The following is a 12,504-nucleotide window of genomic DNA, read 5'->3' as shown; positions in this document are numbered from 1 at the left end:
AACTGCCATCTTAATGGATTTTTGTTCTCCACAATGATTGCTGTTGACAGATTTTGTTACCCTTCATCTATTTACTGTTCACAAGTAGTAAACAATAAATTACTTTGTCAAATTGAAGTATTTGTAAGGTGGCATTGAACTGAAATAAGGTGTACTTGTTTCCTTACCAGTGTTTTTATGTCCCCCACCAATATAGTGGAGGACATATTGTTTTTGCCCTGTCTGTTGGTTGGTTGGTTTCTGTGTTTGTTTGCTCCAACTTTAACATTTGCCATATCTTTTGCAATATTGAAGATACGTGTAGCAACTTCATATTTGGCGCGCATGGGTATCTCATGGAGCTGCACATTTTGAGTGGTGAAAAGTCAAGGTCATCCTTAAAGGTCAAACGTCAAATATATGTGTCATAATCGCTCATTTAATGTACACTTTTGCAATATTGAAGATAGCAACTTGATATTTGGCATGCATGTGTATCTCATTGAGCTGCACATTTTGCATGGTGAAAGGTCTAGGTCATCCTTCAAGGTCAAAGGTCAAATATATGGGGACATAGTGTTTCACAAAAACATCGCTTGTTTTTTCACCATTTTAGGAAAGGGGCCGGGTCCCTTTGGATTGGGAAATATCGCGTACTATTGCCTAAAATAGGGAAATTAATGTGTTTGATTTTTTGCTTAGAAATACTTTATAATTGATTTAAAGTGATTTAGTATTATTAGCGAGGCTGTTTTCGGAGAAAACCCGAGCTATTTTCATAGCCAGCTCGTCGTCTGCCGTCCGCCGTCGTGCTTAAACCTTAACATTGGCCATAACTTTTTAAATATTGAAGATAGCAACTTGATATTTGGCATGCATGTGTATCTCATGGAGCTGCACATTTTGAGTGGTTAAATTTCAAGGTGAACATCATCCTTCAAGGTCTAGGGTCAAAAAAACAAAGTCAAGGGAAGTAATAAGCTTTAAATGGACATAGTTATCTGACCTGCCCATGTATATATTTTTGTTAAATAAATCAAAGTGGCTCAGTATGCGGCATTGTGTTTCTGACAAACACATTGTGGTAAAAGGTCAAGGTCAAGATTATCCTTTACGGTCTACGGTAAAAAATACAAATTTAAGGGAAGTAATAACCTTTAAAGGGAGATAATTTTTCAATATTGAACATAGCCACTTTATATATTTGGCATGCATGTGTACCTCATGGAGCTGCACATTTTGAGTGGTGAATCTACAGTCACAGTAGTGGCTTTTAATTATTTGCTACTAAAAATAGAGATTTAATACAGAGAATTATTGTAAAGCGAAGTTATTTAAATCTCATATTATATATTTCCTTACCAAGAAATGAAGTTCTTTTCACAGTTACTGTACAGATTTATAATTTAGATTATTTATAACCCAAATGATTGATTTGTCAAAGGTTTTTAAGTCCCCTACCGGTTTTACCGGAGGGGACTTATGGTTTGCACTCCGTCTGTCAGTCCGTCTGTCAGTCCGTCCGTCCGTCACACTTTTCTGGATCCTGCGATAACTTTCAAAGTTCTTCATATTTTTTCATGCAACTTGAAATATGGACAGATGGCAATATGGACATTATGCACTTCATTTAATTTTGTTCCAACGTCAAAAATTTTGGTTGCTATGGCAACAAATACACTAGAAATACTGCTGAAAATGGCGGTTTTCTGGATCCTGCGATAACTTTCAAAGTTCTTCATATTTTTTCATGCAACTTGAAATATGGGCAGATGGCAATATGGACATTATGCACGTCATTTCATTTTGTTCCTACGTCAAGAATTCTGGTTCCTATGGCAACAAATACACTAGAAATACTGCTGAAAATGGTGGTTTTCTGGATGCTGCGATAACTTCAAAGTTCTTCAATTTTTTTTCATGCAACTTGAAATATGGACAGATGGCAATATGGACATTATGCACGTCATTTCATTTTGTTCCTACGTGAAGAATTCTGGTTCCTATGGCAACAAATACACTAGAAATACTGCTTAAAATGGCGGTTTTCTGGATCCTGTGATAACTTTCAAAGTTCTTCATATTTTTTCATGCAACTTGAAATATGGACAGATGGCAATATGGACATTATGCACGTCATTTAATTTTGTTCCTACGTCAAGAATTCTGGTTCCTATGGCAACAAATACACTAGAAATACTGCTGAAAATGGCGGTTTTCTGGATCCTGTGATAACTTTCAAAGTTCTTCATATTTTTTCATGCAACTTGAAATATGGACAGATGGCAATATGGACATTATGCACGTCATTTCATTTTGTTCATACGTCAAGAATTCTGGTTGCTATGGCAACAAATACACTAGAAATATTGCTGAAAATTGCGGTTTTCTGGATCCCCCCCCCTTCAAGGGAAGTAATAACCTTTAAAGGGAGATGATTTCTATACCTGCCAAATGATAAATAGAAATTTTATTTCAATGCAGCGCAGTAGGGCATTGTGTTTCTTACAAACACATCTCTTGTTGGGTCACTAGGTCAAAGGTCAAGGTCACTGTGACCTCTTAAATTTTTAAAAAAAAATCTGACAAGCTTTCGCAGCCGAGCGTGGCACCCGTTATGCGGTGCTCTTGTATTTTCTAAGGTTCAACTTGTAGAGCTCGATTTGGAGATAATTGACTGTTAATTTTTATTTTTTTAATGTTCCATTGTGAATGTTTAGGTCCTATTTGGGAAAAATATATACTTTTTTCCATTGGGAATGGGTCCCCCTACTAGACCCAAGTTTGAACGGAAAGAAAACACTGCTTACTCAAATTTACTCCCCTTTACAAAATACTGGAATTACATGGATGTCTTACCAATTCTGTATGTCTGTCAGTCTGTTTGTCTGTCTACACATAATTGTCTGCTGTTAGTGTTACTGATGAAGTTGGCCTTGTGCAATATTGATCTACTAAAATTGACAACAGTTTGCCATATTTAAACTAATAATTTGTGATACATTATTTGAGTTACTATATACTTTATACGCAAAACAATTTATCTCTGTAAATTTGTTGTATTTTGTATGTTACATTGTATATTGGCTCTACTAGTTGTGAAATCATGTCTTTGTGGTCAAAAATTGCCACACCATTGACAGAGGGGTCAATTATTTATGCAAATACAGCAAAATTCCCTTTGAAACTAAAGGGCCCTGAGATTTTAAATTTGGTATAAAAGATTGTCTTGGTTCTCTACAAACTTCTCTACAAACTTTACTTTGAAAATGCCCCAAGTGTCAAAACTGGTCATGCCCTAGGCTCCAAATTTTTACACAACTCAGAACATATACCTTCATGTTTGTCAAGGGATGTTTGTCACTACTGTGATGAGTTCTAGTTACAACTGCTGGGTTTAACAAGTTACATTACATTATGTTAAGCATAATAATATTAGTAGTGGTAAAACAAATTACTGACGTTTTCCTTTTGATAATATTAGACGTTACAAAAGAATAATAGGTATATGGCATGTGTATGTTTTCTAACTTGACTGTCAAGGATAGGTCTTTCATTGTGTATATCTTAATTTGATCTAAATAATATAAATGCAACTTACGATGTGTCATGTCACACATCAATGCAAATACTGTAATGTGCAAAATCTACTGCATAATAAAATTATTTCCTTACCTTACCCATTTTGCACCACACATGGTAAAACAATCATAAAAACATCCCATTCCTTTTCTTATTTTCCATTAGTATTTCTTTCCACAGCTTCAATAGAGAACTAGCCACACATTATACATGTTCACTGTTCTCTTCTAAGCCCTGTTGATGTACACTCTGTTTATATACAAATGTACTTGGGTACAGGGAGCATATGGGGAGCCTGGGAGTTTATTTCCGCCACTTATATCAGATATTCACCCATATTGATTATTCCAGACAACATCCTTGGTACACACTTCTAGTTCACTGTTCACTGTTCACCCTACACAGTTAATGGACACTAGAGTTTCTGCATGACTGGCTGGCTCTATTGATTTCTATTTGTTAGTATTGAAAAATCATCAGTTGCAGTTACTGAGATGTCTAAGTGGCCGAGACAATGTGAAGTGCCGCACAGATTTTTATTGATTTCCTCTGTGTTAGAAATACTTCGATTTTAATAATTGTCTTTCTATCAGCCTTTGTTGCACTGTGCTGTTGCTTTTAGATACTATTGAATTGTACATGGTCATTAGTGGTTCTAATTGTATTTAAAGTAAAAAATAATATCTATAGAACCATAACATCTGTAGTAAAAATGACAAATTATTCTAATGTTACTTATACATATATAAATATATACATGTATGGGATATTGTGATGCTATTCAATACTGTGATTTGTAAAGCGAGGAGGCAAAGTATATAGGACACAAACTAAGACAATCCAATTATATACAGCTGTTTTATTTAAGAATGTAGCATATTTTGTTTGTGGGATGTTTTGGATCTGTTTCCTAAAATCATTTAAAGTTTTACTAATAACTCATCGTAATTATATTGTATACATTTTTTTAAAGCTTTTTCAAGAAATGTTTTCCATTGTACATGTTGATTTAGAACAAAAATTATTCATTTGCCTTAATGTACTGTTTACATCATATCTGAACTCCATAACTGTGTTGTTTACAAAAGTCTGTTTACAATGATGGTATAATGCTCTTAAGTTGAGATAAGTTTGACATGTATATATGTATGCATTCATAATTTTCGTGGAAAAATCATGAGTGCATCAGAACATAGCAATCAAAGTTTTGGGTTATCTAGGAACTTACAGGTGTGAAATAGCTTACCCCAAATCTCTAGAACCACAAACATCTTTCCTATACAACTGCTGGCATTGTTGGTTGTTTATTAACATTGTCTGGGTTTTGTATTGGCATTATGATATAATCTGCTGTAATGCTTTCATATTTCAACTTTTTATACCACTGATTTGGCAATGTCAAAATCATCCTGCATGTGGCTGCAATTCAAACAATGTATTCTTTATGCAAAACCAAAATATGCAATGATCATAACTGAGAGCTGTAGCATTTTGAAATTAGTTTCAGTAGATTATTATTTATTTTAATGATGTATAATGTAGCCTCTGTTGCATTGAATAACACTGAGATAAAGATGCTGGGTCTAGACAATGTATTTGCCTTGAAGTAAATATGGATGGATGACAGTCATCTTCCCTTTCTACACATGTTCTTATTTGAACTCCAGTTCCAGTAGTTTACAAATAATGGTTGAAATGAAGGTATTTTTTTTACCAAATTTATGTTGTAGGTGGGTAGTGTTATTTCCCCATACAAGTTTCTGGAACTCCTACCCACATATACAGCACTCAGTTTAAATATTATATGTTTCCCCATTTCAGCCTCTGGTGAAGTTCAAGAACCACTTGTACTATGAGGCAAAGGACCATGTGGGAGACGCTGAGAAACTCCTGAAAATCAAGCCTGGCAGCAAGGTAGGCCATCACTGCACTTGTCAGTAGGAAGGTAGGCTTTTGCTGCGTTCATAATCAAGGTTGGGTATCACTGCAATCATGGACACTTGTCAGTAGCAGTTAGGCTTTCACTGCATGCATGGACCCTTGTCAGTAGCAAGTTAAGCTATCACTGCATTCATGGACACTTGTCATTAGCAAGTAAGGCTATAACTGCATTCATGGACACTTATTAGTAGCAAGTTAGGCTATTACTGCATTCACAGACACGTGTCAGTACCAATTTATGCTATCACTGCATTCATAGACATTGTCAGTTGAATGGTAGGCAATGACTGCATTCATGGACACTTGCCAGTAGTATGGCAGGGTATCACTGCATTAATGGACACTTGTCAGTAGCGAGTTAGGCTATCATTCCATGCATGGGCAAGTAAGGCTATCACTGTATTAATGGACACATGTTAGTAGTTTGGTAGGCTATCACTGTATTAATGGACACATGTCTGGTAGGCTATCACTGTATTCATGGACACATGTCAGTGATATCTTAGGTGATCACTGTATTCATGGGCAGTAGCAAGTTAGGGTATCAATTCATTATGGTCATTCACAAATGGGCCAATATTTTTATATATGGTTTTATATATGTAAACATAGTCTCATTGAATGCATGGTCACCGGCATTTATGTAAACTGAGCCTTACATGATAAATATTTATGCAAATGAGATTCCTTCATGATGTGATTAAAAGTCATGATTATACATGAATTGTACGTTATACTTTTGAGAAAAAAAGGATATTATATTGTATTGTATCTTCTTTTTAATTCATTTTCATTCCATGTGATATTATTTATGACACATATGGCATAAGTAAAGCATCAAGTTAAGCCTTTTATGTATGTTTCTCTTACATAAAATATTAATAACTCTTAGTAAATGAAGTGCCTCGTCAGTTAGTATATTAAATTGAATAATATTGATGCCAAGACATGCGCTACTATGATACACCTGTGGCATTGAATATTCACTGTCAGAATTTCACATGTTTTTAAGAAATGTATGTTTACAGATAGGGTTCTACCTGAATGGCAAGTTTCAAGGCGTGGCATACGAGAATCTGTATGGGGGAACCTACTACCCTGCCATTTCCCTTTACAAGCTGGCCAAGGTAGGGAGCTGCCTCATCTACAGAATTAAATTATAACTATAATTGTATATAATATCATGTTCACTGACCTGCAGTAAAGTTGATTGTAAAAATGCATGATTTTTGAGCTCATCTGAGCACAACGTGCTCATGGTGGGCTTTTGTGATCGACTTTTGTCCGTCGTCCGTCGTGTGGCGTGATAATTTGCCTTGTTAACACTCTAGAGGCCACATTTATTGTCCAATCTTCATGAAATTTGGTCAGAAGATTGGTCTCATTGATATCTTGGATGAGTTCGAAAATGGTAATGTTTGCTTGAAAAACATGGCTGCCATTTTTACTCACATTGCTATATAATATATATGGCTGTAGTAAAATCTTGTTAACACTCTAGAGGCCACATTTATTGTCCAATCATCATGAAACTTGGTCAGAAGATTCATCCCAATAATATCTTGGACGAGTTTGAAAATGGTTCCAGTTGGTGGAAAAACATGGCCGCCAAGGGGTCGTGGCATTTTTCCTTATATAGCTATAGTAAAACCTTGTTAACACTCTAGAAGCCACATGTCTGATCATCATGAAACTTGGTCAGAAGATTTGTCCCAATGATATCTCTGACAAGTTTGAAAATGGTTCCAGTTGCATGAAAAAACATAGCCACCAGGGGGCGGGGCATTTGTTCTTAAATGGCTTCATGAATCTTCATGAAACTTTGTCAGAATATTTGTTTAAATGATATCTTGGATGTGTATGAAAATGGTTCTGGTCTGTTGAAAAACGTGGCTGCCAGGGTGTTCACTAGTCATGAAAGTTGGTTAGAACATTTGTCCTAATGACATCTTGGGCTTCACAGAACGGATCAGTTCTTTTGAATCTCAGGTGAGCTACTTTTGGCCTTTCAGGCCCTCTTGTTTCATTTTTACCTTTGATAATGGTTGTTTATTTAATTGTGTTGAATGCGGGATGGCTTTGCAAGCATTCAAATCAGCTAGACAGTTGTATTGCAGTTACAATGAATTTTTATTATGTTTGAAGGAGGAGCATCCAAATACTTACTCATGACAATGATTATTGACTGCAGGGTTAACAAAGTGGAAAATATATATGTATATACTGTGAAACCATTATTAATCGTCAGGCATTAATTTTCATAAATTTCGTCAGTCGACTGATCGGCGAATTTAAGATCCTAACGAACAATCATGCTCTATGTTTGAACAAAAACAAACACTAAATTGAACAATATTTTAAAACTTTACGTAGACATGAGGCATTAAATTCCAACATAATCCATGCACACATTCACTGCTGTTTCGTAATCAAGATTAATCCGGTTTTGACACAAAGGGATGTAGATTACACAAGGTACTTAACTGACACGTTACACTTCTTTAAAACGCGTGTGCAGTACAGCTGTATCGAATGCGTTGACTTCCTTTATGTAGAATGGTAATGAATTTGCGCTAATTGTTTATAACTTTATTACCCATTAGGTGCATTGTGTTTTTCAGGGGTGTTGCATATTAGCCATCACGCAGCGAATGCCGATGAAAGACAATAAACCAAATTAAAAGATGACGATGTGTTATAAAACATGCGTATTTATCACAAATTAATAAAGAATATTTTAATTGCTGTTTGTTGTTTGATTGTTTGCGTTTAACCACACTTATTACTATTTTAAATGTATCAATTTATTTATTTTTAAATTATTGACATTATTGATTTATATACCGGTAGTTTACTTTTTTTGAACAAACACACACATAGAGTTTATAATTTTAATGTTGATATCAGAATAAAAAAGCATTTTATTTGAAAAAAAACACTTAACAAACTGGAACCTCTTTTGTATAACACAAACAGTTTTAAAACGGTATTGACAGCATTTTAATAAAAATCATACCAACTAGAATTACGATTGTTATCAGTATGGCAATTATAATAATAGAAAAAGACTAATGGGCAATTGGCTTCGTTGTTACAAACACCCGTTAACGGTTATTCGATCCCACTTGTCCGCTAATCATAACAATGAACGTGTGAATGGCATACATTAAGAGGGTCCATTACTGTCCCTTGATAACAAAAGACTAGTTAATTGGCATGTGACAAACAGGCCCCACCTCCTGCAGTGATTCTCAAGTGTTCCCGCATTCGTACGATTTTTCGCAACTGCGATTGATCGCGAATATGTATTACACACAAATCGGATATTGACTGACGCATTTTTTTAAAATTCAAAATCAGAAATCGGCGAATTTAAGTGCTGACGAAATCGTCATTTTTATAAAAATGACGAAATTTTGTGCTGTCGAAAATAAATGGTTTCACAGTATTTAACTTTTTACAAATGATTTCTTTCTCAATTTAATTCTTCCACATTTATTTTGCAACATGTGTGTTAGTGTGAGATAGCTGAACAAGACTTGATAATTTTTGCCGCTGGCTAAATTTCCAAGCTAAACATAAATAATTGTAAAAATACAATATTTTGTACTGTTGAAACCCCTGAGGGGAGATTAATACCGTTCCCCTTTTAGTGGTTTCATCAAAACTATTCACTGTAAAAATTAAGAACTTTTTGTTGAGCAATATTGGCATTCAAGAGGAGGGATTCAGCTCAAATGGGCAAAATCATAACCCTCTCTATATAAAGTCTGCTATTGCTCAGATGAAGAGTTGCGTTACAATTTCCAAGACAATCAAGTTTATGAGTAAAAGGGTAAAGTAATACTAGAAGTCTTGTATTTACAGGTTACAGTGAATTTCGGTCCAACGTTCAAGTATCAGCCAGAGAAATTACAGAAGTTTGAGCCTGTGAGTAGTCTTACACTGTTAATTACTCAAATAGCCTCAAGTAGTCTTACACTGTTAATAACTCAAATAGCCTCAAGTAGTCTTACACTGTTAATAACTCAAATAGCCTCACGTAGTCTTACACTGTTAATTACTCAAATAGCCTCAAGTAGTCTTACACTGTTAATTACTCAAATAGCCTCAAGTAGTCTTACACTGTTAATTACTCAAATAGCCTCAAGTAGTCTTACACTGTTAATTACTCAAATAGCCTCAAGTAGTCTTACACTGTTAATTACTCAAATAGCCTCAAGAGTTTATAACTGTCACCAAGAATATGCTTTGGTAAGAATCAGATGTGGTGGATTGAATGGTTATAAATTTGGAAAAGCAAGGCTTAATGCATGTTTGTAAAGTGAGATCCCAGATAAGCCTGTGTATCCGGTACATCTAAATTATATACATAAATGGAAACAATCTGCATCTTTTGAGAACTATGTTCATATGTTGTTTTCATCCCCATTCATAGTGTCATATTTAAAATGACATCATTTTTAGCTCTACTGACCAAAGGCCTGAAGAGCTTATGTCATGGCATGGTTTCCGTCGTGCGTGCATGCGTTAGACTTTTTAGCTCAACTGTCACGAAGTGACATGGTGAGCTTATGTGACCGTGTGATGTCCGTTGTGTGTGCGTGCGTGCGTGTGTGTGTGCGTCCGTAAACAATTTGTTTGTGTAGACAGTAGAGGTCACAGTTTTCATCCAATCTTTATGAAATTTGGTCAGAATGTTTCTCTTGATGAAATCTGGGTTGGGATTGTATTTGGGTCATCTGGGGTCAAAAACTAGGTCACTACCGGTAGTTCAAATAATAGAAAAACCTTGTGTAGACAATATAGGTCACAGTTTTCATCCAATCTTTATGAAATTTGGTCAGAATGTTTATCTTCATGAAATCTGGGTTGGGATTGTATTTGGGTCATTTGGGGTCAAAAACTAGGTCACTAGGTCAAATAATAGAAAAACCTTGTGTAGACAATAGAAAAACATTGTGTAGACAATAGAGGTCACAGTTTTCATCCAATCGTTATGAAATTTGGTCAGAATGTTTATCTTGGAAATCTGGGTTGGGATTGTACTTGGGTCATCTGGGGTCAGAAACAAGGTAATTAGGTCAAATCATAGAAAAACCTTATGTAGACAATAGAGGTCAAAGTTTTCATCAGATCTTAATGAAATGTGGTCAGAATGTTTATCTTGATGAAATCTGGATTGGAATAGTATTTGGGTTGTCTGGGGTCAGAAACTAGGTCACTAGGTCAAATCATAGAAAAACCTTGTGTATACAATGGAGGTCATAGTTTTCATCTGATCTTAATGAGTCAGGTGAGCGATTCAGGGCCATCACGGCCCTCTTGTTCTTGTATAGGAGATAAAGTTTACAGTTTTCATCCGATTCTTTTCAAACTTGTTCAGTGTCTTTATATTAATGAGGACTCGAACCCTATTGAAAATGGGTGACATCAGAGTTAAAAGTCCAGAATTATCTCCCCTTGAATTTTAGAAAATTGTGAAATAAGGCTTGTTTACGCAATAAAGTCTACAGTTTTCATCCAATCGTTTCCCAACTTGCACAGTGTCTTTATCTGAATGATGAGTCAAACCCTATTAAAAATGAGCAATATCGGAGTTATAAGTCCAGAATTATCTACCCTTGAATGAGAAAAAAATGAAAATCTAACATTTTGCCATAACTTTTGCAATATTGAAGATAACAACTTCATATTTGGCATGCATGTGTATCTCGTGGAGCTGCACATTTTGAGTGGTAAAAGGTCAAGGTCATCCTTCAAGGTCAAAGGTTAAAAAGCTCAAAGCGGCGCAGAAGGGGACATAGTGTTTCCGACAAACACATTTCTTGTTTGTTTACATATAAAGTTCTACATTGAAACTTCAAGGGATGTTTTATATCATCAAGGGCCAGAACCCCATTGAGAGTGAAGAAAATTTGTCCAAATTATTGTTGAAAAGGAGCCATTTGAAGTTTAAATTTTAAGTTTCTTCTTGTTTATGTGATAAATTTCCCATTTTTGGTCTGTTTATTTAAAACTTACTCAGATTGTTCATACTATCAAGGGCTTGAGCCCTATTGATTCCAACCAGTAGAGCGATTCAGGCCCTCATGGGCCTCTTGTTTGTATATTTAATAATCAGAGTTAATACATCAAAAGCAAATAATGTAGCGCTCATGCTAGCATATTAACATCATGCTTGTGTTTTCTGATGCAGATGTCCGATGCAGGCCAGCTGTGTGTGGTGGAGACCACACTCTCAGAGATTTTGTTCCATGTAGAGAATGAGGGGAGACTACCAGACTTCCAGAACTGACTTGCCACCTAGAGCATCAACAAAGTAGCGGGACTTGAAACTTGGCCACATCACACAGGACTTACCTGGGTCAATAAATGCATTTGACCACATTCAACTTCACTGCGAGGAATCCTTTGGGGGAAAACAATCAATTTGTAATGGTTAAAATGAAGACCCATTGGAAATTTATTTTGCGAAATGGGAGCTGAGTTAATGTTTTTAGCAGATTTGATTAAAAATCAGTTATTTTTGCTGGGTTATGTTTTATTGTCAATGCATGTTTATGGCTTATAATAGACATTACAAATGATATGGAATGGTGAAAACATTCACCATGTAGTGTTCAGAATTGCATGGTTTAATATTATTAATGCATATTGAAGACTTATTTTCTTGACAATACCCCCTGACTACATGTGTAATTGTGTTCCAGCCTTTCAAGTGACACATAATGCTTACTTGTCCTGCTTATTACCAAAACACTAGATTGGTTATATTGAGCAAAACATACAGCAATACATTCATGTTGATTTGTTTGACTTGGTAACAAAACTTCTCGTTATTTTTACCTTATGTGACCGTGTGATGTCCGGCGTCCATATGTGTGTGCGTGCGTGTGTACGTCCATCAACAAATTGCTTGTGTAGACAGTAGAGGTCAGTTTTCATCCAATCTTTATGAAATTTGGTCAGAATGTTTCTCTTGATGTAATCTGGGTTGGG

General features: G+C 35.5%; 2 protein-coding genes across 2 annotated transcripts in view; one reads left to right on the top strand and one right to left on the bottom strand.

The window, feature by feature from the left end:
* The window catches only part of LOC127865833 (uncharacterized), a 32,906-nt gene extending 28,935 nt beyond the window's left edge, over window positions 1–3,971 (bottom strand). The window contains exon 1 of the mRNA XM_052405863.1: window positions 3,655–3,971. The gene's annotated coding sequence lies outside the window, so the exon portion shown is untranslated. The remainder of the gene's footprint in view (window positions 1–3,654) is intronic.
* LOC127865835 (set1/Ash2 histone methyltransferase complex subunit ASH2-like) overlaps window positions 1–12,032 on the top strand; it is a 73,287-nt gene extending 61,255 nt beyond the window's left edge. Inside the window, exons 14-17 of the mRNA XM_052405867.1 lie at window positions 5,383–5,475; window positions 6,531–6,629; window positions 9,370–9,432; window positions 11,702–12,032. Coding sequence (XP_052261827.1) covers window positions 5,383–5,475; window positions 6,531–6,629; window positions 9,370–9,432; window positions 11,702–11,800 — 354 coding nt within the window. The 3' untranslated portion in view covers window positions 11,801–12,032. The remainder of the gene's footprint in view (window positions 1–5,382; window positions 5,476–6,530; window positions 6,630–9,369; window positions 9,433–11,701) is intronic.
* Window positions 12,033–12,504: the final 472 nt, after the last annotated feature.

Source organism: Dreissena polymorpha, chromosome 2 (assembly GCF_020536995.1).
Source record: "Dreissena polymorpha isolate Duluth1 chromosome 2, UMN_Dpol_1.0, whole genome shotgun sequence".
Classification (NCBI taxonomy): domain Eukaryota; kingdom Metazoa; phylum Mollusca; class Bivalvia; order Myida; family Dreissenidae; genus Dreissena; species Dreissena polymorpha.
This window is presented reverse-complemented; position numbering and strand designations above follow the sequence as displayed.